Source organism: Rana temporaria, chromosome 8, assembly GCF_905171775.1.
Source record: "Rana temporaria chromosome 8, aRanTem1.1, whole genome shotgun sequence".
NCBI classification, from domain to species: Eukaryota; Metazoa; Chordata; class Amphibia; order Anura; family Ranidae; genus Rana; species Rana temporaria.
The window spans coordinates 154,610,541-154,637,500 of NC_053496.1; the positions used below are offsets into that span (position 1 = coordinate 154,610,541).

A 26,960-nucleotide genomic window follows, 5' to 3' on the forward strand; every position below is an offset into this window, starting at 1 on the left:
CACTGATTGACTCCTTCATTGCACCCAGGCTGTGCTCCATCTGGGTGAGAGTCTCTTTTATCTGACCCAGATGGCGGGTCTGCCGGGCATTGTCCTTCTGCAGATTGGCCGGCAGACGCTCGGCCACCCCCCTGGTCTCCTGAGTCGCCATCCTGCCTGCCGCTGAGGCTTGTGGCCCTGGAGGAGGGGAGAGAGTGACCCTTGTGGGTTGAGGCCTGTTGAGGGAGGAGTGGGAGGGGCTACCCCTGATGGTGGCCTGACTGCTGCCAGCCTCAGGGGTAGCCTCAGGGGTAGCCTCAAGGGTCAACAAATCAGAGGCCAAAAGGACTTCCCTGCCAATCTGCATATCTTCTTCCTCCACCCCCTCATCCTCCTCCCCCTCAACCTCCTCATGAGGGGATGTTTGGCCACTCCGCTCCCCTGGGGACTCCTGCCCTTCTTGGGACTCATCAGCAGCCTCTTGTCCTTGGGGTGGTGCAGCAGCCTTGCCTGATGGCCCAGCAACCTCCTGGTCATCTGTGGAGGACACAAAACAATCACAGGTTTGAGGATCCACACACTTGGCACATCTTCCCTTCCCCCACCCACACATGCTAATCACCAGATAGAAAAACCAAAAACGTACCTGGCCTCACAGGAACATCTGATTGATATCCACGCAGGCCCACCACCTGCTCTGGCTGGAAACACCGGGCCACTGCCCATTCCTCCTCACTCAGCCTGATGGGGCAGGCTGGGCCTCCTCCAGTGCCCGTGGTATGGGCATTTATTTGGGCCACCTTGTTACGGACCAGGCTCTTAAGATCGTTAATCTTCTTTTGAATGCCAGCGGTGGTCCTCGTCTCCCCCCCCCCCGCTGCATATTTATCCGATCCGTAATTTTCTTTATTATCGCCTTCCTTTGGGCCGGGGAGGTGTTCCGGCTATCAGGGCCATGTAAATAGCGCCCATATAGGACAATGGCCCGAGCAAGAATTTGCTTCTCTACCAGAGAAAAATTGAGCTTCCTGCGCTTGGATGCCATCACAGACACCACTCAGCAACAAGAATAAACTCACAGGACAAACAAACAAAAATACACACACAACAAACAAACAAAAAAACTCACAGAAGAAACACACAAAAAGCAAAACACACAAGCAGACAGCTACTACAAATTCAAAAACAAACACGCAAAAAACAAACACAAAATACAATCAGAAAAAAACAAACAGAAAATACACTCAGAAAAAAAAAAACAGAAAATACACTTAGCAGAAACAAACACCAACTACAATCTAATACTCCTCCAAAACTTTTCTATCACACACAACTCACCAACAAACGATCAGAGCAGAAGCAACTTGCTGTAGGAAGGGGAACATAGGGATATACTTTTGCAAGGGAAGTGTGTTTGTGTGGTGCTTTTTATACACAGGGGGATCCTCAAACTAAGTACGCTTGGCCTTTTACCTATCTCACTGATTGCGCCAAGCCAAGTTCTGCACATGCCCAGTGAGGAGCAGATTCGTGCGCGCATGCGCAGTACGGCCGGCCCTTCATTTGCATGGGGTCACGGCTCATTACAATGAAGCACGCCCACTTCCTTCCCACTTGCAATAACCCTGCCTTACGCCTCAGGATTTAAGTTACGCTTGCGCAATTTTGTGCGCAAATGCGCTGTGGATACGGCACTTGCGACACCAAATTAGGGCGCCGTAACTTAAATGACATAAGTTTTGACTAACTTAATTTGCGCCGCTGTTTGTGGATCAGGCCCTTTGTGTGTATTGGAACAAAACAAAAAAAGGGAGGAAAAAAAGCAAATTGGACATAATGTCACACAAAACTCTAAAAATGGTCTGGTCAAAATTCTTGGCACCCTTGACTTAATATTTGGTTGCACACCCTTTGGAAAAAATAACTGAAATCAGTCGCTTCCTATAACCATCAATAAGCTTCTTACACCTCTCACCCGGAATTTTGGACCACTCTTCCTTTGCAAACTGCTCCAGGCAGGGCCGATCCGCCCTATGCGCTAGCTACGCAAGCTGCGTAGGGCCCCGAGTAATACATGTACTAAGAGGGATACTGGGGCAGGCACTGAGACAGGTACATGGAGGAGTAATGAGAAGGTACTGGGAGGGGTGATGGGAGGAATAATGAGAGGGGTACTTGGAGAATAACTATGAGGGGTACTGAGACAGGTAATGAGAGGGGTACTGGGATCACTACTGAGACGGCATTGATACATGTACTGAGAGGGGTACTAAGAGGGGTGCTGAACAGGCACTGAGACAGATACAGGGAGGAGTAGTGAGAGCGGTACTGGGAAGGGTGATGGGAGGAATAATATGAGGGGTACTTGGAGAGAAACTATGAGGGGTACTGAGACAGGTACTGAGAATGTCTGGTGTAAGGGGGGACTCCGCTGGGAATGTCTGGTGTAAGGGGGACTCCGCTGGGAATGCCTGGTGTAAGGAGGGACTCCGCTGAGAATGTCTGGTGTAAGGGGGGACTCCGCTGGGAAAACCTGGTGTAAGGGGGGACTCCGCTGAGAAAACCTGGTGTAAGGGGGGACTCCGCTGAGAATGCCTGGTGTAAGAGAGACTCCGCTGGGAATGCCTGGTGTAAGGGGGGACTCCGCTGGGAATGCCTGGTGTAAGGGGGGACTCTGCTGGGAATGCCTGATGTAAGAGGGACTCCGCTGGGAATGCCTGGTGTAAGGGGGGGCTCTGCTGAGAATGCCTGGTGTAAGGGGGGCTCTGCTGGGAATGCCTGGTGTAAGGGGGGGCTCCGCTGGGAATGCCTGGTGTAAGGGGGGCTCCACTGGGAATGCCTGGTGTAAGGGGGGACTCCGCTGGGAATGCCTGATGTACGGAGGGGCTCCGTGGGGGACACCTGATGTAAGGAGGGACTCCACTGGGAATGCCTGGTGTAAGAGGGACTCCGCTGGGAATGCCTGGTGTAAGAGGGACTCCGCTGGGAATGCCTGGTGTAAGAGGGACTCCGCTGGGGATGCCTGGTGTAAGGGGGGACTCGGCTGGGAATGCCTGGTGTAAGGGGGGACTCGGCTGGGAATACCTGATGTAAGGGGGGACTCCGCTGGAAATACCTGATGTACTGAGGGGCTCCGCTGGGGACACCTGATGTAAGGGGGGACTCCGCGGGGAATGCCTGATGTAAGAAGGGACTCTGGGCTTCCACTGATTCTGCAATATGGTGAGTTGAATAATTTCATTCTATATTACAATGTAATAATAGAAATAATGTGCTTCAATCATTCTTACATCATAACAACCATGGTGCCGGGATGATTGAAGCACTAACACCAGATGTTTGGAGGATCTTTATCTGCTGATTTGTTAAACTTTCTGGAATACACATTTCTATTGTGGTGAAGGATCTGTGCCTGCTCTCCCCCCATCCCTCTTTCTTTCTCTCTCTCCCCCTCTTTCTTTCTCTCCCTCTTTTTTCTTTCTCCCCCTCTTTCTTTCTCTCCTTTCTCTCCCTTTTTCTCTCTCCCTCTTTCTTTCTCTCTCTCTTTCTTCCTCCCCCTCTTTCTTTCTCTCCTTCTTTCTCTCTCTTCCTCTTTCTTTCTCTCCCTCTTTCTTTCTCTCCTTCTCCCTCTTTCTCTCTCTCTTTCTTTCTCTCCCTCTTTCTCGCCCTCTTTCTTTCTCAATCTTATTTATCCACAATTTTGAAAGGGTGCCAAGACTTTTGACCAGACCATTTTTGGAGTTGTGTGTGACATTATGTCCAATTTGCTATTTTTCCTCCCTTTCTTTGTTTTGTTCCAATACACACAAAGGGAATAAACATGTGTATAGCAAAACATGTGTTACTGCAATACTTTTCTGTGAGAAATACTTGATTTTCTGGAAAAACTTCTGGGGTGCTAACAATTTTGGTCATGAGTATATTAAGTCAGTGTACTGTATACTGGGCACAGTGTTCAGCTAAAGCTGACTGCAGACAATTCCTTGTGTACCTATTCCAATACGTCAAATACAGTATGTCTGGAAGGCCAACAAAAGAGGGCAAGCAGGTGCATCCTTCAGCATCCCTTTTTTTCGGCAGCTGGCCGTGTTGAGCAGCAACATGACGAAGAGTAAGTAGAGTGGATGACCAAACCGTCCTTCTCCTCCTCCTCCTCATCCTCTCTCATCCAGGCTCAGTGGGATCATGGGGCTACGCAAGCATGCAGGCAAAAAGATGCCATGAGGTGTTTGAGCTGGTGTGCTTGGGGGACAGGAGCCACACTGGGGCAGAGATTCTGTCATCTCTGCAGGGGCAGGCTCAGAGGTGGTTGACGCCACGCCAGCTTAAGCCAGGAATGGTGGTTAGCGACAATGGCACCAACCTCCTCTCCGCCCTCCAATAGGGACAGCTGACCCACGTGCCCTGTTTGGCTCACGTCCTTAACTTGGTGGTGCAGCGGTTCTTGGGCAGGTACCCGGGCTTACAGGATGTCCTGAGGCAGGCCAGGAAAGTCTGTGTGCATTTCCACCAGTCATATAATGCCAGTGCTCGGCTGGCTGACCTGCAAAAGGAATTTCTCGTATTCGTGGTAACAAGGAGAGGGATCATTACTGGCTGGCAACCCTCCTTGATCCACATTACAGGGGGAAAGGTTGCGGACCTTATCCAGTCATCACAGAGGGAGCAGAGGATGAAACATCTTCAGGAGGCCTTGCAGAAAGGTTTGTGCAACGCGTTTCCAGAGCCTGGGAGGTTACAAATTCCTGGTTCTGGACAACGTGTTCCTGAGGCTTCGGTCAGTCACAGAAGGAGCGGTGGAGAAAGTGGCCGTCTGACCGATGTGTTCAGACAATTTTTTAGTCCGTAGCCCCATGGTATGACCGGTTCCAGCAACCATCGCCAGAGTCTGTTTTAAATGGTGCGGGAATACCTAGGGGCAAGATCAGACTTGGACACCTTTACCAAAGAAAATCCTCTGGCTTACTGGGTCTTGAGGATGGAACACTGGCCAGAGCTTGCACAGTACACAATTGAGCTACTGGCTTGTCCTGCATCCAGCGTTCTTTCAGAACGCACATTCAGTGCTGCTGGAGGCTTTGTAACCAATCACAGGGTGCGCCTCTCCACCGACTCGGTCGATCGACTGACCTTCATAGCACCTGATGCTGATGTAATTTTTTTTTGAAATGTCAGATCCCTTCAAGACTGCCTATGCTGATGCTGAGTGACTATCCTGTTATGCTGAGTGACTATCCTTTTCCTCCTCAATGATCATGCTGATAGCTTGTAAGAACATTTTTGGTTCTGGGCACCGCCACCAGTGGCTAAGGCCCAATGTTTCTGCCCCTGTTTAACAGGGGCGTGTAATTACAATTTTTGATGCAATACTTTGCAGCAGGCTCATTCCTGCACTCCAACTAGAGTATCTGTGAGGGGTTGCAGTGTTGTGGCACCAGCACCAGTGCCTAAGGCCCAATTTTTCTTCCCCTGTTTAACAGGGGCATGTAATTACAATTCTTGATGCAATACTTTGCAGCAGGCTCATTCCTGCGCTCCAACTAGAGTATCTGTGAGGGGTTGCTGTGTTGTGGAACCAGCACCACCACCAACAAAGGCCCAATTTTTCTGCCCCCGTTCAACAGGGGCAAGTAAATACAATTCTTGATCTAATATTTCACAGCAGGGCCCATTCCTGTGCCCACCAAGAGTAACTGTGAGGGCTTACAGAGTTGTGGCACCAGCGCCAGTACCAAAGGCCCAATTTTTCTGCCACTGTTCAACAATGGCATGTAATTACAATTCTTGATATAATAGTTCACAACAGGGCGTTCCAGCGCCCACCAAGACTAACTGTGAGGGCTTACAGTGTTGTGGCAACACCAACACTTAGGGCCTAAATGTCTGCAGCGTATATACGGCAGGCCCCTACTTTCAAACATCCAACTTACAAACGACTCCTACTTGCAAACGGAAGGAGACAACAGGAAGCGAGAGGAAATCTACCCCTAGGAAGGGAAATTCTCTTCTGTAAGGTGTCTCCTGTCCACTGATGCTTTCATCACCAATCCTTGTTTCACTAAAAAAAAAAACATTTTCAAAAAATCATTTCTCATTGGGACAGAAAGTGAATTGCAATCTTCTGAACAGATGCACACAGACAGCAAAACAAATGTTACAGGGGTGATAACCCTTCTCTATGTTTTCAGAAAAGCTTAAAACTAGATTTTATGACTGGAGCTACACTTTAACTGCTTGCCGACCAGCCGCCGTATGTTATACGGCGGCAGGTCGGCTCTGCTGGGCGAGATTACGTAGCTATACGTCACCTCGCCGAGCAACCAATAGGGGTGCGTGAGCGCCGCCGGAGGTGCGCATGCACGCCCCTGACGTCGACGCGCGTGCCCGGCGGTCGCGATCACCTCCGGGCACCCGCGAATCACTCGTTACAGAGCGAGAACCGGGAGCTGTGTGTGTAAACACACAGCTCCCGGTCCTGTTAGGGGGGAAAATTACCAATTGTCTGTTCATACAATGTATGAACAGCGATTTGTCAATGTATGAACAGCGATTTGTCATTTCCCCATGTCAGTCCACCCCCCTTGAGTTAGAACACACCCAGGGAACATGATTAACCCCTTCACTGCCAGTGGCATTTTTATAGTAATCAATGCATTTTTATAGCACTGATCGATATAAAAAATGCCAATGGTCCCAAAAATGTGTCAAAAGTGTCCGAAGTGTCCGCCATAATGTCGCAGTACCGATAAAAATCGCTGATCGCCGCCATTCCTAGTAAAAAAAAAATATTAAGAAAAATGCCATAAAACTATCCCCTATTTTGTAAACGATATGACGTTTGCGCAAACCAACCAATAAACGCTTATTGCGATTTGTTTTAACGAAAAATATGTAGACGAATACGTATCGGCCTAAACTGAGGAAAAAAATTTTTTTTTTATATATTTTTAGGGGATATTTATTACAGCAAAAAGTAGAAAATATTATTTTTTTTCAAAATTTCGCTCTATTTTTGTTTATAGCGCAAAAACAAAAAACCGCAGAGGTGATAAAATACCACCAAAATAAAGCTCTATTTGTGGGAAAAAAGGACGCCAATTTTGTTTGGGAGCCACGTTGCACGACCGCGCAATTTTCAGTTAAAGCGAAAAGTGGCCTGGTCTTTGACCAGCAATATGGTTCGGGGGTTAAGTGGTTAAAGATTACAAACAGATTCTACTTAACAACAAACCTACAGTCCCTGTCTTGTTTGCACCGCCTATATACTGCTGTTCAAAGTATATAGGGCCAAAGGGGCTGGTAATGACCTGGGGGGAGGGGGGCGGGGAAACCCATGCTATTTTTCTCAATGATTTTCATCCATATTGCAGGGTTGCAGGGACCAGACATTGCATTAAAGCCGCAAGCAGTTTTAAATTACTTTTTTCTTATAGTAATCTCATTTCATGCAGGGACAGTTCTAAACATGTGCCACTTCACAGGCATACTATAGACACCCAGCAGGTATGATATTTAAAGGAATTTTTCATTTTTTTTTCTTTCACTTTAAGCATCATTAAAATCACTGCTCCAGAGAAAACGATAGTTTTTAAAACTTTTTTTTACATTGACACATGTTCCCTGGGGCAAGACCTGGGTTCTCAAACCAGTTTTATGACAATAACTTGCATATTAGGCTTTAAAATGAGCACTTTTTAATTCAAACGTTCGAGTTCCATAGACATCAATGGGGTTCTAAATGTTTGCGCGAACGTTCGGTCCGTTTGAAGGTTCTGGTGCGAACCGAATTGGGGGGGGGGGGTGGTGTTTGGCTCATCCCTAGTGACAGGACAGTGCAGGCACCCCAGTGTGGCTCCTGTCCCCTAGGCAGACCAACTGAAGCACTGCATAGCATATTTTAGCCTGACTGCTTGCCTAGCCCCTTGAAGGCTTACAGAGCACTGCTGTTTTAGAGGAAAAATCTGCAGAAGAGGCCATAGAGGAAGAAGAAGAGGATCGGGTGGAGAAGAGAGCTGTGGCAGAATCACCACTAGCATTTTGGAGGTGTGGTGGCGGAACAAGCTTCAAGAACACTGAACCCTGTCATGCATCCTTCCCAGCTGCAGGCAGAGTTCCCCAGTGCGCCTTGAAGGAAAGGTAATGTCCCTTCCCATGCCTGCTGGACCATAAGGCAGCGGTAATATGAACCTTACTGCTGACCGCCCTGTCCTACGAGGCCAAAACATTGCCTTCAAAATGCTGGTAGAGAGCCGCAATGGCCTTCTGTGAAAATAAATGGCGTTTTGGAACCTGCCACTGAGGTACAGCACATTCTACAAATTCACGAAAGGGGGCAGAGTTTACCAGCTGAAAATGCAGCAGTTGCAGTGCTAGTAAATTCCCCAAGCTAGCATTTAGACGCTGAGCATGTGGATGGCTGGGATCGAATTTCTTTTTACTATTCAGCAACTGGGGTAGGGAAATCTGCCTGCTAAAATCAAATCAGGTGGTATACTGTTGGCAGATTGGCTGCAAGTACTTGGGACACCTATTGCTATGCCTTCATTCCTTTCAGTGCAGGTTTTTGAGAGGACTGGATGTATAGTAGGGTTGGAAAGCAAGGAGAAGTCAGTTTTTTCTTTGATGTGGGTCTTTCAAGTGCTGTTGCCAACAGACTGCATGGCAGGTCGTCATATGTCTGGTCAAGCATGTGGTGCCCAAGTGACTGCTTTTCTGGCCATGCATGATTTGCTTCAGACATAGTTTGCAAACAGAAACGGTGCGATCTGCTGCACACGTGTCGAAAAAGACCTAAACCAAGGAACTTTTAAAAGTCAGCGGAGAGTCAGCAGCACCATGCACCTGCGGAGCTCTGCGTATGTAAAAACATACAGGAGGAAAAAACTGGGGGAACCAATGGTGGAGAAGGATCTGGATGTTCTGGTAGATCATAAGCCTCATAATAGCATGCAATGCAAAGCTGCAATTTTTAAAGCAAGCAAAATACTTGTTTGTACTAAAGAGGGAGAGGGAGAGAGAGAGAGAGAGAGGGGGGAGAGAGAGAGAGAGGGAGGAGAGAGAGAGAGGGATGAGGCAGAGAGAAAGAGAGATAATTTTGCTTCTGTGCAAAGCATTAGAAATACCTCATCTGGAAAATGCAGTTCAGTTTTGTGCACCAGTTGACAATAAGTATATTATGGAACCAGAGAAAGTGCAGAGAAGTACAAACAAAGCGATAGGAGGCTCAGCTAAGAGCAGGGCTGCTGTTAGATATAACAGAGCCCTGTAAAGCTTATCCCCGAAAAATGGCAAACAATATTTTCACTAAATTGCCATGGCTGGGATGCTATGCTTCCCAGCTATGGTTGAAATGAAACCCCTGTTGAACAAGAAAATAGCACTGCTCTGCAAGTGCCCTGCAACCAGTGCGCTTGTAAAGGGTTAAAGCAGGCTGTGAGGAGGCAATAGGCTCAAACCCCCCCTTGCTGTTTTCTGGTCCACCGACACTTACCCAATCTAGGCGGCGGGTACATTGGGCAGCGGCAGGCATCGGCGGGCACATCGGGCAGTGGTGGGGGTCGGGCATTGGTAGGCACATTGGGTAGCAGCAGGGATCAGGGCATCGGCGGACATCAGGCTGCCGCATGCATCGGGCAGTGGTTCCCGTGTCTTCTCCTCCTCTCTTCCGCTTTGAGTCTCCACCCCTCCTCCTAGGCATCCAATAAGAGCTTCAATTAACAATTAATTTGCGCATTTTATCTATATCGCAAGGTTTCACACACTGTGTCCAAAAGGATCACCTATTCTTTTAGCCAACTGGGTGACGGGTATCAGACCCACTTTCTGATTGGCCGGGAGGAGGATCATTCGCTGTTGTAACACCTGGGTGGGCTCGTAGCGCAATGCTCTGCACCATGATCCCACCCTATTATGACATCTATTAGAGCTTCTGGCTCTAATTAGGTGCTTCAAACCCCCCCTCCCTGCCATAGGAATTCATGCGTCCGGTGTCCTAAAAGGAGCCGGGTGCATGGATAGGAAGGATGGATAGATGGATAGATGAGGCGGCGCTCGTGCACCCACAATGGACCCTGTTCAAATGCTGACTGCTCTTCAGAGCTCAAAAACACATTGGAACGAGTCCCTAACTTCTAAAAATGACTCTTTGGAACTTTAATTTTCATTTAAAACATTTTTTTTAACCGTCCTGTTGATGGTCTTTGGTAAAATATTGGGGGTCTAAATCGACCCCTGAAGTATTACATTTGAGATAGAGAAATGGACTGAGGACATAGATTCATCAGTCTCTTTCTCTGCAGCCTCAGCTGCACTGGAGATGAATGAATAGGAGGCGCTCTGAGGCATCTCGTTCATTTACAAACTGAAGCATAGTGAACATATTTTAATATGCGTCAGTGATAAATGGACACAGTGAGTGATCGGTACCAATTGTTCACTGTGTTCATTCAGGAAAGGAAGGGGCCGTTAATATGACATGTTTACTGGCCCACTGCTCTCCACCCTGAAACAATCTTTCTGTGTGCCCTCTGCAGCTGCTGGCGGAAGGGAGAGGTGGGAAGCTCACAGTGATTAGGAGGAGGGGGGCCCCAACATCAGCTGGAAGGGGACACAGATAATAGGACCAATCCCCCTGCAGTGCAGTCGATGAGAAGGAGAGGAGGAGAAGTCGGAAGCACTGCTGGGGGGTCAACAAGTGTCAACAATAAGGCAGTACAGCTGGCCTTCCTGCTCAACAGGTGCCAGGGCCCCCCTTTTGATCTGATGGAACCTGGGCCCAGTACAGGAGGGCTGGCTGTACTATCTTATAAGCGGCCCTAGCTTAGAGGAAAGCTTAGCTGATCTGAATTTATTCTCCCTTGAGAAGGCGAAATTTACAAACTTGGCCACCGCACTTGCACTACCGGGAAGGCGGCGATCAGTGGCCTCACTTTAGAACAGACCGAATGTTCGCGCGAACTTTAGAACCCCATTGAAGTCTATGGGACTCGAACGTTCAAAATCAAAAGTGCTAATTTAAAGACTAATATGCAAGTATTGTCCTAAAAAGGGTTTGGGGACCCAGGTCCTGCCCCAGGGAACATGTATCAATGCAAAAAAGTTTTAAAAACTGCCGTTTTTTCGGGAGCAGTGATTTTAATGATGCTTAAAGTGAAAAAAAAGTGAAATATTCATTTAAATGTCGTACCTGCTGGGTGTCTATAGTATGCCTGTGAAATGGCACGTGTTTCCCGTGTTTAGAACTGTCCCTGAACAAAATGACATTTCTATAGGAAAAAAAGTAATTTAAAACTGCTTGCGGCTTTAATGTAATGTCTGGTCCCGGCAATATGGATAAAAATCATTGAGAAAATTGGCATGGGTACCCCCCCAGCCCATTGCCAGCCCCCTTGGGTCTTGTATGGATATAAAGGGGAACCCCGCACCCAACTTGAAAAAAGAAAAGGCGTTTTCCCTATGATGAACAGATTTTCCCAGGTGGGGTTATTATGCAGTTCATCATTCATATCGGGGTGAGCAGCCAATTCTCTCCACTTTAGTGTTTTGTCCCTTTTAAGGCGTTTTCCCTATATACTCTGAACAGCAGTATACAGGCGGTGTAAACAAGACAGGGACTGTAGGTTTGTTGTTAAGTAAAATCAGTAGGTAATTTTAAACTGGTACATTTTTAAAGTGTAGCTCCAGCCAAAAAAATCAAGTTTTAAGCTTTTTGTAATACATAGGGAAGGGTTATCACCCCTGTAACATTTGTTTTGCTGTCTGTGCATATGTTCAGAAGATTTCACCTTACTTTCTGTCCCAATGACAAATGTTTTTTTTTTTTTTAAATTTGGGGTTTTTAGTGAAACAAGGATTGGTGATAAAGCATCAGTGGAGAGGAGACACCTCTTACAGGAGAGAATTTCCCTTCCCAGGTGTAGATTTCCTCTCACTTCCTGTTGTCTCTCTGCAGAAATTTGGGCCATAGGTGTTGCCACAACTCTGTAAGCCCTCACAGTTAGTCTTGGTGGGCGCTGGAACGTCCTGCTGTGAACTATTATATAAAAAATTGTAATTACATGCCATTGTTAAACAGTGGTAGAAAAATTGGGCCTTTGGTGGTGGTGCTGGTGCCACAACACTGTAAGTCCTCACAGTTACTCTTAGTGGGCGCAGGAATTTGCCCTGCTGTTAAAAATTAGACCAAGAATTGTAATTACATGCCCCTGTTGAACAGGGGCAGAAAAATTGGGCCTTTGGTGGTGGACGGTGTAGTGGTGTTGCCACAATACTGTAAGGCTGCTTTCACATTGGGCAGTGGATGTGTGGTGACGGTATAGTCGCGATATTTGTAGCGCCGATATACCGTCGTATTTACTGCAATATTCAGGCGCTAGCGGTGCGGTTTTAACCCCCGCTAGCGGCCGAAAAAGGGTTAATACCGCGGTTTAGGAGCTGTATAGGCGCGGTATAGGAGCTGTAAACACCCTGCTCCTATACCGCTCCAAAGATGCGGCTAGCAGGACTTTTGGAGCGGTCCTGCTACCGCACCGCTACAGTGTGAAAGCCTTCGGGCTTTCACATTGAAGCCTGCAGGGCACGATTTTTTCATGCGGTATAGCAGCGCTTTTTTTAGCGCTGTACCGCATGAAAAATGCCTCAATGTGAAAAGGGGCCTAAGGCCTCACAGTAACTCTTGGCGGGTGCAGGAACGGGCCCTGCTGTGAAATATTTGATTGAGAATTGTAATTACATGCCCCTGTTTGAACAGGGGCAGAAAAATTGGACCGTAGGCACTAGTTCCACAACACAGCAACCCCTCACAGATACTCTAGTTGGAGCGCAGGAATGAGCCCTGCTGCAAAGTATTGCATCAAAAATTGTAATTGCATGCCCTTGATAAACAGGGGCAGAAAAATTGGGCCTTAGGCACTGGTGCTGGTGCCACAACACAGCAACCCCTCACAGATACTCTAGTTGGAGCGCAGGAATGACCCCTGCTGCAAAGTATTGCATCATAAATTGTAATTACATGCCCCTGTTGAACAGGGGCAGAAAAATTGGACCTTAGCCACTGGTGGCGGTGCCCAGAACCAAAAATTTTCTTTCAAGCTATCAGCATGATCATTGAGAAGGAAAAGGATAGTCACTCAGCATAACAGGATATTCACTCAGCAGTCTTGAAGGGATCTGACATTTCAAAAAAAAAATATTCGGATACATCAGCATCAGGTGCTTGGTAGCTGGTGGTGATCCAAGACTGATTAATTTTTACAAAGGTCAGTCGATCGACAGAGTCGGTGGACAGGCGCACCCTGTGATCGGTTACAAAGCCTCCAGCAGCACTGAATGTGCGTTCCGAAAGAACGCTGGATGCAGGACAGGCCAGTAGCTCAGTTGCATACTGTGCAAGCTCTGGCCAGTGATCCATCCTCAAAACCCAGTAAGCCAGAGGATTTTCGGTGGGAAAGGTGTCCAAGTCTGATCTTGCCCCTAGGTATTACCGCACCATGTAAAACAGACGCTGGCGATGGTTGCTGGAACCGGTCATACCTTGGGGCTGCGGACTAAAAAATTGTCTGAATGCATCAGTCAGACAGCCACCTTCTCCTTCTTTGACTGACCGAAGCCTCAGCAACATGTTGTCCAGGACCAGGATTTTGTAACCTCCCAGTCTCTGGGAACGCGTTGCACAGAACTTTCTGCAAGGCCTCCCGAAGATGTTTCATCCTCTGCTCCCTCTGCGTCGGCAAGATAAGGTCCGCAACCTTACCCTTGTAACGTGGATCAAGGAGGGTTGCCAGCCAGTAATGATCCCTCTCCTTGATAGCATGAATACGAGGATCCTTCCGCAGGCTTTGCAGGATCAGGGAGGCCATACAGCGTAGGTTTGCTGAGGCATTCGGTGCGGAGTCCTCTGGGTCACTGAGGACGACATGATCCGCAGCCACCTCCTCCCAGCCACTTACAAGTCCATGGGTTTCTTGGGACTGTAATTGATCCCTTGAAGACTGCTGCTGATGTTGAGTGCTAGGCTCCACCTCCATGCTGACACAATCCTCCTTCTCCTCCTCCTCCTCCTCTTTCTGTGTGATAGGCGGGCAAGCAGGAACACTGTCTGGATAAAGGGGGCCTTGAGAGGTAAGGAAGTCCTCCCCTTCCTCCCTCTGTTCTGCCTCAAGTGCCCTGTACATTATTCCATGCAGTGTGTGCTCCAAAAGGTGGATAAGAGGGACAGTGTCACTGATGCATGCACTGTCACTGCTCACCATGCTCGTGGCCTCCTCAAATGGTGACTAGGGATGAGCCGAACACCCCCCCCCCCCCCCCCGTTCGGTTTGCACCAGAACCTGCGAACAGACCAAAAGTTTGTGTGAACTTTAGAACCCTGTTAAAGTCTATGGGACTCAAACGTTTGAACTCTAAAGTGCTAATTTTAAAGGCTAATATGAAAGTTATTGCTCTAAAAAGTGTATGGGGACCAGAGTCCTGCCCCAGGGGACATGTATCAATGTAAAAAAAGTTTTAAAAACTTACGTTTTTGGGGAGCAGTGATTTTAATAATGCTTAAAGTAAAACAATAAAATTGAACTATTCCTTTAAATTTCGTACCTGAAGGGGGGGGGGGTGTGTGTATAGTATGCCTGTAAAGTAGTGCTTGTTTCCTGTGCTTAGTACTGTTCCTGCACAAAATGTAATTTCTGAAGGAAATGAGTTCACCCCAAAAATACACACCAGACCCTTTATCCGAGCATGCAACCTGGCAGGCCGCAGGAAAAGAGGGGTTGACGATAGAGTGCCCCCCCCCCTGATCCGTACCAGGCCACATGCCCTTAACATTGGGAGGATGCTTTGGGGGTCTGTGGCCCCCTCAAAGCACCATGTCCCCATGTTGATGGGGACAAGGGCCTCATCCCCATAACCCTTGCCCAGTGGTTGTGGGGGTCTGCGGGTGGGGGGCTTATCGGAATCTGAAAGACGCCTTTAACAAAGGGGACCCCCAGATCCCGCCCTCCCCCCCTATGTGAATTGGCGATAGCGCCCCGCCGGGCACGGGAGTCGGGGGCGAGCAGGGGGCGCGCGCCCCTGGTAGCCTGCGAGAGAGCCGACGTAGAGCTTACGGGCAAGCAGTTAAAATGATCGTGTGTGGGCTTCACATCATTTTTCGGGTTCTGAAAAACGACAATTTTTTTTTTTCCAAACATGCTGCATTTTTTAACGTCGTTTTAAACTATGTCGTTTTTCAAGTTGTAAAAAATGATCGTGTGTGGGCTAAAACGACGTTAAAAACCCGTGCATGCTCAGAAGCAAGTTATGAGACGGAAGCGCTCGTTTTGGTAAAACTACCATTCATAATGGAGTAAGCACAATCATCACGCTGTAACAGACATAAAAGCGCGAATCGTCTTTTACTAACACGGAATCAGCTAAAGCAGCCCAAAGGCGAATGGAACTTCCCCTTTATAGTGCCGTCGTACGTGTTGTACGTCACGGCGCTTTGCAAGAGCATGTTTTTTAAACGATGGTGTGTGGGCAACGTCGTTTTAATGATGAAGTTGGAAAAACATAATTTTTTCTACATGCCGAAAAACATTGTTTTTTTTTTAATGCCGAAAAATGATCGTGTGTACGCGGCATTAGTGTACTGTGTCCTTTGCACAGTGTGCACCTAAAGCTACCTGAATACAATTGCTGGTGTTCACATACAAATACAGGCAGGGAGGGAGCTTTAGTATTTTGTTTTAGTGTCCTTTGCCTTACCTGAATACAATTGCCGGTGTCTCCGGTGGAGACAGGTGATGCACTGCGCTGGATGGACATATCATCGCTGGATCCTGGACCTGGATGAAGAGAAGATCTTCTTATTGCTGGACCCCGGAGAGGAGATCACCCATCACAGGATACCAACAGCGTTGGAGCGGAGACCGAGAGTGGATTACCACCTCTGGAATCTTTTATTTTTTTATTTTGAACCACTTGAGAGCCGCGCTATAGACGAAAGACGTCCACAGCGCGGCTCTCAACTGCCGGGTGGACGTCCTTTTATGTGCATTCCCCGCGCACGCTGCTGGGGGCGCGCAGCGGGGAAACACTGTGCCCGGCGCATCGCTGAGATGCCTAATGCGCATGCCTGGCGGCCGCGATGTCCGCCAGGTACCTGCGATCGCCGCCGGGCACACGCGATCGCTCGTTACAGAGCGGGGCCCGGGAGCTGTGTGTGTAAACACACAGCTCCCGGTCCTGTCAGGGGGGGAAATGCTAATCCTCTGTTCATACAATGTATGAACAGAAGATCAGTGATTTTCGCCTAGTGAAGCCACCCCCCCCACAGTAAGAACACACCCAGGGACATACTTAACCCCTTCCCCGCCCCCTAGTGTTAACCCCTTCACTGCCAGTGGCATTTTTATAGTAATCGAATGCATTTTTATAGCACTGATCGCTATAAAAATGCCAATGGTCCCAAAAATGTGTCAAAAGTGTCCGAAGTGTCCGCCATAATGTCGCAGTACCGAAAAAAATCGCTGATCACCGCCATTACTAGTAAAAAAAAAATATATAAAATAAAATGCCATACAAATACCCCCTATTTTGTAAACGCTATAACTTTTGCGCAAACCAATCAATAAACGCTTATTGCGATTTTTTTTAACGAAAAATATATAGACGAATACGTATCGGCCTAAACTGAGGAAAAAATATGTTTTTTTTATATATTTTTGGGGGATATTTATTACAGCAAAAAGTAAAAAATATTCATTTTTTTCAAAATTGTCGCTCTATTTTTGTTTATAGCGCAAAAACTAAAAAACCGCAGAGGTGATCAAATACCACCAAAAGAAAGCTCTATTTGTGGGAAAAAAAGGACGCCAATTTTGTTTGGGAGCCACGTCGCACGACCGCGCAATTGTCAGTTAAAGCGACGCAGTGCCGAATCGCAAAAAGTACTCTGGTCTTTGACCAGCAATATGGTCCGGGGGTTAAGTGGTTAAATGACATTTTTTAAAAACAAAGTTTTTTTCATGCCGAAAAATGATCGTGTGTACGTGGCATAAGAGAAAATTCTGCAGCTAGCAAAATCACCTGCCTGCCTGTCAGTATATTATTAGGGAGATTACCAGGAACGGTTCTAGCTAAAATGAATACAGTGTATAAATATATATACACAACACCTGGGATGCATATATATCCTCTACACACTGTAACTGCAGCTAACTGACTCGCCTGCCTGCCTGCTCTAACTAATGCCGCGTACACACGGTTGTTTTTTGTGATGAAATAAAACAACGTTTTTCATCATGAAAAAAAACGAATAGGTAGATTCAGAAAGAGTTAGGCCGGCTTATCAGTAGATAAGCCGACCTAACTCCGAATCTACGCCGCCGTATGTTTAAGCGTATGCTCAAACAGAGATACACTTAAACATATCTAAGATAGGCCGGCTTGCGCCGTCCTATCTTAGATTGCAATTTTTCGGATGGCCGCTAGGTGGCGCTTCCATTGCGGCTGGCATAGATTATGTAAATGAGCTTGTACGCCGATTCACGAAAGTACGCCCGGCCGCCGCAGTCGAATTACGTTGTTTCCGTAAGGCCTTGGGCGGCCTAAAGTTATTCCACCTATGAGGTGGAATAACAATGTTAAAGTATGGCCGCCGTTCCCGCCGCGAGGTTCGAATTTTTTACGTCGTTTGCGTAAGTCGTCCGCGAATCGGGAGTTACGTCGTTTACGTCCACGTTGAAATCAATAGGCCCGTACGGCGTACTTAGCCACAATGCGCACTGGGAAATGTAGGCGCCCGGCGCATGCGCAGTAGCAAAAAACGTCAAATAACGTGAGGTCAAGCCTCATTACCATACAACACGCCCCCCTCCAGCCAATTTGAATTAGGCGCCGTTACGCCCGCCGCGATTACACTTATGCCGCCCTAAGTAAGGAGGTAAGTGCTTTGAGAATCATGTACTTGCCTCTCTTACTAAAGGAGGCGTAGTGTAAACACGCTAGGCCACGCCGTCTTAACATTGCACAGCCGTACCTGAATCTACCTATGTGTTTTTCTAACTTCATCATAAAAAATGACGTTGCCCACACACCATCGTTTTCTGAAAATGCTCTAGAAAAACGTGGTTACGTACAACACGTACGACGGCACTCTGTTCCATTTAAGCTCCCGTCTCATAACTTGCTTCTGAGCATGCGCGGGTTTAAAACGTTGTTTAAAACGTCGTTTTAGCCCACACACGATCATTTTTTATGACACAAAAAAATACATTTTGAAAAACGACATAAAAAATTGAAGCATGTTCGAATTTTTTTTTGCTCGTTTTTTTTAAGACAAAAAATGATGTGAAGCCCACACACGATCATTTTAAATGACGTTTTAAAAACTTAGTTTTATTTCATCACAAAAAATGACCGTGTGTACGTGGCATAACTCAATTGAAATGACACTGTCTCTCTCTGTCTGCCTTTCACCAACGCTGCAACACACTACACAAGGCCAACTTCCAGGTGGCCTTATACAGTGTGGGGCATGTACTAAATCCTAAATACTAAATCCACCCTGGCTTTGGCCAATTACGGCTCTCTGTACAGACGCCGCTGTGATTGGCCAAGTATGCGGGTCATAGTAGACAAACAAGGCGAGAGGCGCCTCTGGGTGCAATACTTTAAGACAGTTTTAATATTAAAAGCCACAAGTTAAAAAAACACTCACATTTTGGTGGTCAATCCAAAGCTTGTAGAAGCAATTTTTCAGAAGAATAGGTAGGTATCATCTGGTGGAGTCCTTTCCCTTGTCCCTGGTACAGCGCTGTAGGATGCAGTCCTGTCGCTGGTGGAATCTTTATTTTCGGCAGTGGGAAGGGGGATCCTGTGCAGGCGCTGCAAGCCGTGTGTGCCGATGGACGAACAGGGATGACGTCACCAGGAAAGCGACGCGTTTCTGAATGCTGGCAGCGAATGACAGGGCTGCCGCATTCCTTTCTCAAGCTGCTGATACGGAGCGTGGGGCTAAACTTTGTATGGCGGGGGAGTGGGTGGAGCTAGTCGGGAGCAAACTGCAATAGGTTTTAAACTAGGAGCTGGGCGGGGAGATCTCGGGACGGAAAAAAAAAAAAAAGTAAAAAATGATGAAGAACAAATGAAAAACAAAGGTCAAAATATAAAAATATAAAAATCGGGACAGAGGTGGAAGAAAAATATATATATATAAATATAAAAAAAGAGAGGGAAGAAACAAGACGATATGTAGGAATGAGAAAAGGGGGGGGGGGGTTTGTATATGACAATGGTTAGGTATTGTGGGCCAGATCCACAAAAACCTGACGTAACTTAAAAAATCCAATTTAAGTTACACTGCCTTAAAGTTTCTACCTAAGTGCCTGATCCACAAAGCACTTATCTAGAAATTTCAGGCTGTGTAACTAAAATTCCGCCGGCGCAAGGCGTTCCTATTCAAATGGGGCGAGTCCCATTTAAATGAGGCGCGCTCCCGCGCCGGCCGTACTGCGCATGCGCGAAGTTACGTTACGCCGAGTTTTTGAGGATCGCGACGGCTTAAAGTTGCGTCGGGGAAAAAAAAATGACAGCGGCATGCATTCCTGAGGGAGAACTCCATGCCAATTTTCAAAGAAAAAAACGGCATGGGTTCCCCCCCCAGGAGCATACCAGGCCCTTAGGTCTGGCATGGGTTGTAAGGAGACCCCCCCACGCCGAAAAATTGACGTAGGGGGTCCCCCTACAATCCATACCAGACCCGTATCCAAAGCACGCTACCCGGCCGGCCAGGAAAGGAGTGGGGACGAGCGAGCGCCCCCCCCCCTCCTGAGCCGTGCCAGGCCGCGTGCCCTCAACATGGGGGGGTTGGGTGCTCTGGGGCAGGGGGGCGCACTGCGGGCCCCCCCACCCCAGAGCACCCTGTCCCCATGTTGATGAGGACAGGACCTCTTCCCGACAACCCTTGCCATTGGTTGTCGGGGTCTGCGGGCGGAGGCTTATCGGAATCTGGGAGTCCCCTTTAATAAGGGGGCCCCCAGATACCGGCCCCCCACCCTAAGTGAATGGATATGGGGTACATCGTACCCCTATCCATTCACCTGGAGGCAAAAAGTAAAAGTTAATAAACACACAACACAAGGCTTTTTAAAATATTTTATTATTCTGCTCCGGACGCCCCCCCTGTCTTCGTTATTAGCTCAATTACCAGGGGGGGCTTCTTCTTCCACTCTCCGGGGGTCTTCCGCTCTCCGGGGGTCTTCCGCTCTCCGGGGGGGCTTCTCCGGACTCCGGGGGGGCTTCTCCGGACTCCGGGGGGCTTCTTCCATCTTCTCCCCTCTTCCGCTCTTGACTCGGCGAACCCCGGTTCTTCTGCAGCTGTCCGGTGCCTTCTTCTTCAGCGCTGGCTGCCTGCTATGTTTGTGTGTTAGCTCGATTTCAAACAGGCAGCCGGCGCGGTCTTCTGTGACGTCAGGGTCTTCTGTTCTTCTCCCCTCTTCCGATGTTGACTCGTCGCCTGTTGTCGCTGTAATGATGGAAGCGCGCCTTGCATCACATTTATATAGGCATCACCGTCCCATCATGCTCCGGTAGGTACCCACGTGGTGGGTGCACGTGGGTAGGCACCCACCACGTGGGTACCTACCGGAGCATGATGGGACGGTGATGCCTATATAAATGTGATGCAAGGCGCGCTTCCATCATTACAGCGACAACAGGCGACGAGGCAACATCGGAAGACCAGAAGACCCTGGCGTCACAGAAGACCGCGCCGGCTGCCTGTTTGAAATCGAGCTAACACACAAACATAGCAGGCAGCCAGCGCTGAAGAAGAAGGCACCGGACAGCTGCAGAAGAACCGGGGTTCGCCGAGTCAAGAGCGGAAGAGGGGAGAAGATGGAAGAAGCCCCCCGGAGTCCGGAGAAGCCCCCCCGGAGTCCGGAGAAGCTCCCCCGGAGAGCGGAAGACCCCCGGAGAGCGGAAGACCCCCGGAGAGCGGAAGAAGAAGCCCCCCCTGGTAAAAGAGCTAATAACGAAGACAGGGGGGGCGTCCGGAGCAGAATAATAAAATATTTTAAAAAGCCTTGTGTTGTGTGTTTATTAACTTTTACTTTTTGCCTCCAGGTAAATGGATAGGGGTACGATGTACCCCATATCCATTCACTTAGGGTGGGGGGCCGGTATCTGGGGGCCCCCTTATTAAAGGGGACTCCCAGATTCCGATAAGCCCCCGCCCGCATACCCCGACAACCAATGGCAAGGGTTGTCGGGAAGAGGTCCTGTCCTCATCAACATGGGGACAGGGTGCTCTGGGGTGGGGGGGCCCGCAGTGCGCCCCCCTGCCCCAGAGCACCCAACCCCCCCATGTTGAGGGCATGCGGCCTGGCACGGCTCAGGAGGGGGGGGGGGCGCTCGCTTGTCCCCACTCCCTTCCTGGCTGGCCGGGTAGCGTGCTTTGGATACGGGTCTGGTATGGATTGTAGGGGACCCCCTACGTCGATTTTTCGGCGTAGGGGGGGTCCCCTTACAACCCATACCAGACCTAAGGGCCTGGTATGCTCCTGGGGGGGAACCCATGCCGGTTTTGTTTTTTACAAATTGACGTGGAGTTCTCCCTCGGGAAAGCATACCAAATGCCGTCGCTGGAATGGGCCTTTACAAGGTGTGACTAACTTTACACTTTGTAAAACGAGCCCTAATTTTACACTTGCAAAATAACACTTACGGCGCAAAAAGGAAGCTAGAAAGCTTTGTGGATCGCCTTAAGTGCTAATTTGCATACTAGCAACGGCATTTCGACTCGAAATGCCCCCAGCGGCGGATGCGGTACTGCATCCTAAAATTAGGCAGTGTAATTCAATTACACATGCCGGATCTTCTGTCTAACTTTGGAAAAAGCCTTTTGAGGATCGTTTCCAAAGTTACACACAGACTGAACAGCAGTTAAGTCGGAGTATCTCTTTTGAGGATCTGGCCCTGTGTTTTATAAGAACGGAAGGTTATGGTTACAGAAAGGCTAAGAAACAATATAATAATAATAGTAGATAAAAAGAAAAATAAATATAAATAATAATAATAAAAATAAAAAGGCTATAGTGGGACTGGCGAGGGTACAGTTATAACAGGAATGGTGGCAAACTAAGCAAGGGGACATAGGGATAGGGATATGGTAAGGAATATGATGCATTTTGGTTGTCATGAGGCCATGACACCAAGGAATATAAAAAATGCGGGTCATAGTGCATGCTTGGCCAATCCTTAGCCAGCAATGCACTGCAATGCCACAGTGAATTGTGGGCCGTGACACGTCACTAGAATTTGGCGCAAACGGCCCATAACGTTCGCAATTCGACGAACGCTTGAACATACAATGTTCGAGTCAAACATGAGTTCAACTCGAACACAAAGCTCATCCCTAGTGCTGAACCCGAGGTGGGGCTACTGGGAGCTTAAAGAGGCTGTTGCTTCCCTTCCGCCTCTCCACCTGCTGCTCCTCACTCCATATTGCCGAGGGAAGAGCAGGGGCCGTTGATTCTCCACCAGGCCGAGCAGGAAGTGGGTCCTGAGACCCAGTTGGCCCGGGAGTCTTAAGACTCCTGAGCCAATTGCGTCTTAGGACCCGCTTCCTGAATATCTGGGAGGAGAAGTTTTAAATCCCAACTCGATTTGCAAGTGTTGTCTCACAAGACGAGCAGGTTTCAAGCCTCTGGTGTATGCAGAACCGCATGTGACCAGAGACTCGGAAACACTCGGGAGACCACTTGGAGACCCTTCAAGCATCTCTGAGTGTTTCCGGCGCCCCCGCACCCCTGGCCACATGTGGTACTGCATATACCAGCAGTGGCACTGGAACGCTTTTTCTGAGTTCCCATTGATTCCTATGGGGAAACTTGCTTTGATATACGAGTGCTTTGGAATACAAGCATGCTTCTGAAACTAATTATGCTCGTAATCCAAGGTATTACTGTGTAATATTGCTAGCCTAGAGCTAATGAAGTACACTTTTTACTTACTTTCTGTTTTCAGGTAGGAACTCTCGCTATTATCAATTTTCTACTAGTAACAAATTTAGTGCAGCTGGTTTCATCTGGATGTATGGTTATATACAGCTACCACTCTCTGAAATGTATTTCAAGGAATCAATCACAGGTAAGAGCTGTAAAGCTGAAGATGAATGTATGAAAGTGATTGTAAACAATCACCTTGTAAAAAAAGAAAAAACATTCAGTTTAACATTGAAATGAAAGGCAAACATTTGTGTACAGATATAAAAAAAAACATTATAAACACCTGTTCTTAGGTGGATAAGAGTTGGGGGAGGAGGAGAATCAGCAGTGCACTGATCCTCCCAGTGAAAGGCTGTGCAGGGAGGGTGCAGCTAGGGAACTGATCACAATGTGCTCTACTGCTTAGTGTGGTCAGTTTTTAACGGGAAAACAGAGGGACTGGCAGGAACACCAGTAATTTCACACACAGAAAGCATAAAAAGAGAACAGGATACATGTTCATACAAGTATAGGGTACAGCAGGCACATATCAGGAATTTGAAATGCTGGGGTAACAAACACGTTAAATTGGAACTTCAGCAAAAAAAATGTTTTAGTTTTTGTTAGAATGGGGATGGGTTATGTCGCCTCTCAGGTTTCTATTGCTGTCTGTGTCCTTAGTTGGGAATATTTTTTTTTCACTTCTCGTCTTGGAGACACCCAAGAGATTTTCTGTGAGTTTTTCTGAAGTACATTCTAAAAAAAATCTAAGGGGAAATCGCCCAACTTCTCATGACACCGTCAGCAGGTCAGGTACATTCCACATCAGCTTCCTAAAGTTGCAGTGCCCACTATATAAAAAAAAGGCAGCCCATTGGTACTTGTTATGTGTCCCTTGGACTCAATAGTGGGAGTTCTATCAGATTACCAATACCCATCACATTGTGTAACAGGAGTGATGTTCCGATCAAAAAGACTTACTACACATGCGATATGCGTTTCCAACATGTGCTCCACTGCGCTATGCGTTCCAAACACTTGATCTGACAGGTAGCGGTAATCAATAAAGTGAGTTTATATAAATAAATATAGTAAATTGACATCCGTGATGCTCTTTTGATGTTACGTTTTATAACTAGCTGGACGCCAGCAGTAGGAAGGTGGCGAAGGCCATGTTGGTACACCCCACACTGCTCAGCGCCAAACCTTTAGGTTTTCAAAATGATCCACTTCAGCCCCGAAGGATTCGGCTGCCCAACGACCGGGCCATTTTATGCAATTTGGCACTGTGTCGCTTTAACTGACAATTGTGCTTTTTTTCCCCACAAATAGAGCTTTCTTTTGGTGGTATTTGATCACCTCTGCGTTTTTATTTGCTGCGCTATAAACAAAAACAGCTACAATTTTGAAAAAAAGCTATATTTTTTACTATAATAAATATCCCCCAAAAATAAATACAAAAACTATATTTTTCCTCAGTTTTGGCCGATATGTATTCTTCTACATATTATTGGTAAAAAAAAATAAAAAAATCGCAATAAGCGTATATTCATTGGTTTACGCAAAAGTTATAGCGTCTACAAAATAAGGGATAGATTTTTGGACTTTTTATTAATATATTTGTTTTTACTAGTAATGGTGGCAATTTGCGATTTGTATCATGACTGCAACATTATGGCAGACACATCAGACACTTTAATGCTATTTTGGATTGTCATTTATACAAAGATCTGCGCTATAAAAATGCACTGATTACTGTGTAATTGACACTGGCAGGGAAGGGGTTAACCACTAGGGAGCGAGGAAGGGGTTAAGTGTGTCTTAGGGAGTGATTCTAACTGTGGGGGGCTGGGCTACGAATCACATGACAGTGATCACTGCTCCCAATGACCGGGAGCAGTAGATCACTGTCCTGTCAGTAGGCAGAACAGAAAAATGGCTTGTCTACATAGGCATCTCCCCGTTCTGTCGCTCCGTGAGACGAACGCGGGCACCCGGCAGACATCAAGTCCATGGGACCCGTGGGTACGCTCACCGAGCACGCGGCAGGGTAGCGTGCGTGGCAGCAAATTCAAAGGGGACGTACAGGATGTATATATACATGCGGCGGTCGGCAAGTGGTAAACATCCAAACAGCAACACAGATGTCAATATACTATATTTCTTTCTATACACTCACTTTATTGCTAAAATTACTCTGACATTCAAGAAGTAGCTGGGTTTAGTAAGATGTCCACTGTCGCTGTAATAGAACAATCTGATGGGCTCTGTTGGTAGTGAAGTGGAGAAGTGTGTGGAATGCGCAATAAGTATTTTTTGGCCGGAATGTCACTTCCGTTACACAATCTGATGGGTAGCAGTAATCTGATAGAACAGGGGCACCAGTTTGTAAAAGGTTAGTAGCAGGGATTTCTACTAACCTCATGTAACATGTCCCCAGTATCCAACCAAAATGTCCATGGTCTCTGACAATCTTTGCTTCCTCGCTAACATTGCATACACTAAAAAGTATGTGAACCCCCCCCCCCCCCCCTTACTTCATAGGATGTAAACCACTGCTCTATAATACTCTAGAGTCAATCATAATGGTACAGCCTATCAGCCACCATTATAACATACAGTATAATCTTTGGTCATCAATATAACCGCACCTGTTAGCAATTCATTATACACCCTAGTCAGTAATACATCATTATACCCTCTTTACCAGCAGTAAAAAGTTATATTCTGCAAAGAAAGGAAAAGGAACAGATGGTGCAACCAACCTAGTGCATTACCTTTGCTATAATTTATTAATGACATTTTTTTTAAAACATACTCATAAACTAATAAAAAAATCAAGCAAAACATAAGGTCCACCAGATGCTCCATCCAGCATGATCCACTGGCCAGTAACAATCGTGGAATGGGTTTCCCTGACCTGTTGGGAGTGGCAGCACAGCCAATGTGGTGGTTAGACCAGTGTAGACAATCATTTTCAACCAGCTACACAGCACTTTCTCAAGCGCAGGAGCATTTGTTTTTCTTTTATGTAAATGGTTATATCCCTTGAACATACATGTGCTATACTTTCCATCAACCTACAAAATAAATTCTCTTCCAGGCAATAATTTATAAGGGCCCTTTCACATGGGACGGATCCGTGATGATCCGCCCTGTGAACCTCCGCTTGCTCAGCGGGGATCACTCCATTGATCCCTGCTAAGCCGGCGGATGACAGGGCGGTCCCTGCACACTGTGCAGGGACCGCCCTGTCAGATCTCCGCTCTCTCCTATGGGGGGATCGGACGAACATGGACTGACCGTCTGTCTGTGTTCACCCGATCCGTTCTGCAGACGGATGTAAAAATAGGGTTTTCCTCCTTATGCAGAATCGGAGGATTGCGGACCCGGATGAGATCGGGTGTCAGCGGATGTTCATCCGCTGACACCCGCAATCTCATAGGTATCAATGTATGTCCCTTTTTCATCCGTAAACGTTCTACATGTGTGAAAGGGGCCTAATACCATCATCAGGAAAAAAAACAGTATTATACCCACATCCTACATATAATTATACTCAGCTAACAAATTCTGAGCCAACAAGCTATCCAGTATCTCATCATTGGTGTAACAAGATGTTAGTGAATAATTTTGTATATAATGAGAGATGCTGCAGCCATTGGGAAGGAAGATACAACAGAAGAACCAAACCCAAGGACATTTATATGATGTATTTTCAGCTACCAATTTCAAAGCTAAGTATATAAAGCACCATATCTGCTAAATATTATTAAAGTAGTTGTAATCTCTTATATATACCCAGTGAAGGGACAATCCTCAGATGATCCACAGAGATGAAACACATCCTCCTACATACATTGCATCTGTCTATCTGCAGGCTTATTTTCTCTACATCTGTTTAGAGTCCATATTTATGAGCGTGTCTGAGAGTTCAGAAAAAGAGGACGGAGAGCTGATGTTACACTCTGTAGAGCTCAGTGAGAAGTCTGAAAGCTGATTGGAGGGAAGAGACACCCC

The 26,960-nt window shown here is 47.2% G+C and overlaps 1 protein-coding gene across 3 annotated transcripts in view; it reads left to right on the forward strand.

The window, feature by feature from the left end:
• LOC120909192 (membrane-spanning 4-domains subfamily A member 15-like) overlaps positions 1 to 26,960 on the forward strand; it is a 176,506-nt gene that overhangs the window by 140,754 nt on the left and 8,792 nt on the right. For 2 of the 3 annotated variants that reach the window (XM_040320912.1, XM_040320911.1), the window contains one exon: positions 22,981 to 23,103. The exons of the other annotated variant lie outside the window; for it this stretch is intronic. In XM_040320912.1, the coding sequence (XP_040176846.1) occupies positions 22,981 to 23,103 (123 nt within the window). The remainder of the gene's footprint in view (positions 1 to 22,980; positions 23,104 to 26,960) is intronic. 3 annotated transcript variants of the gene reach the window in all.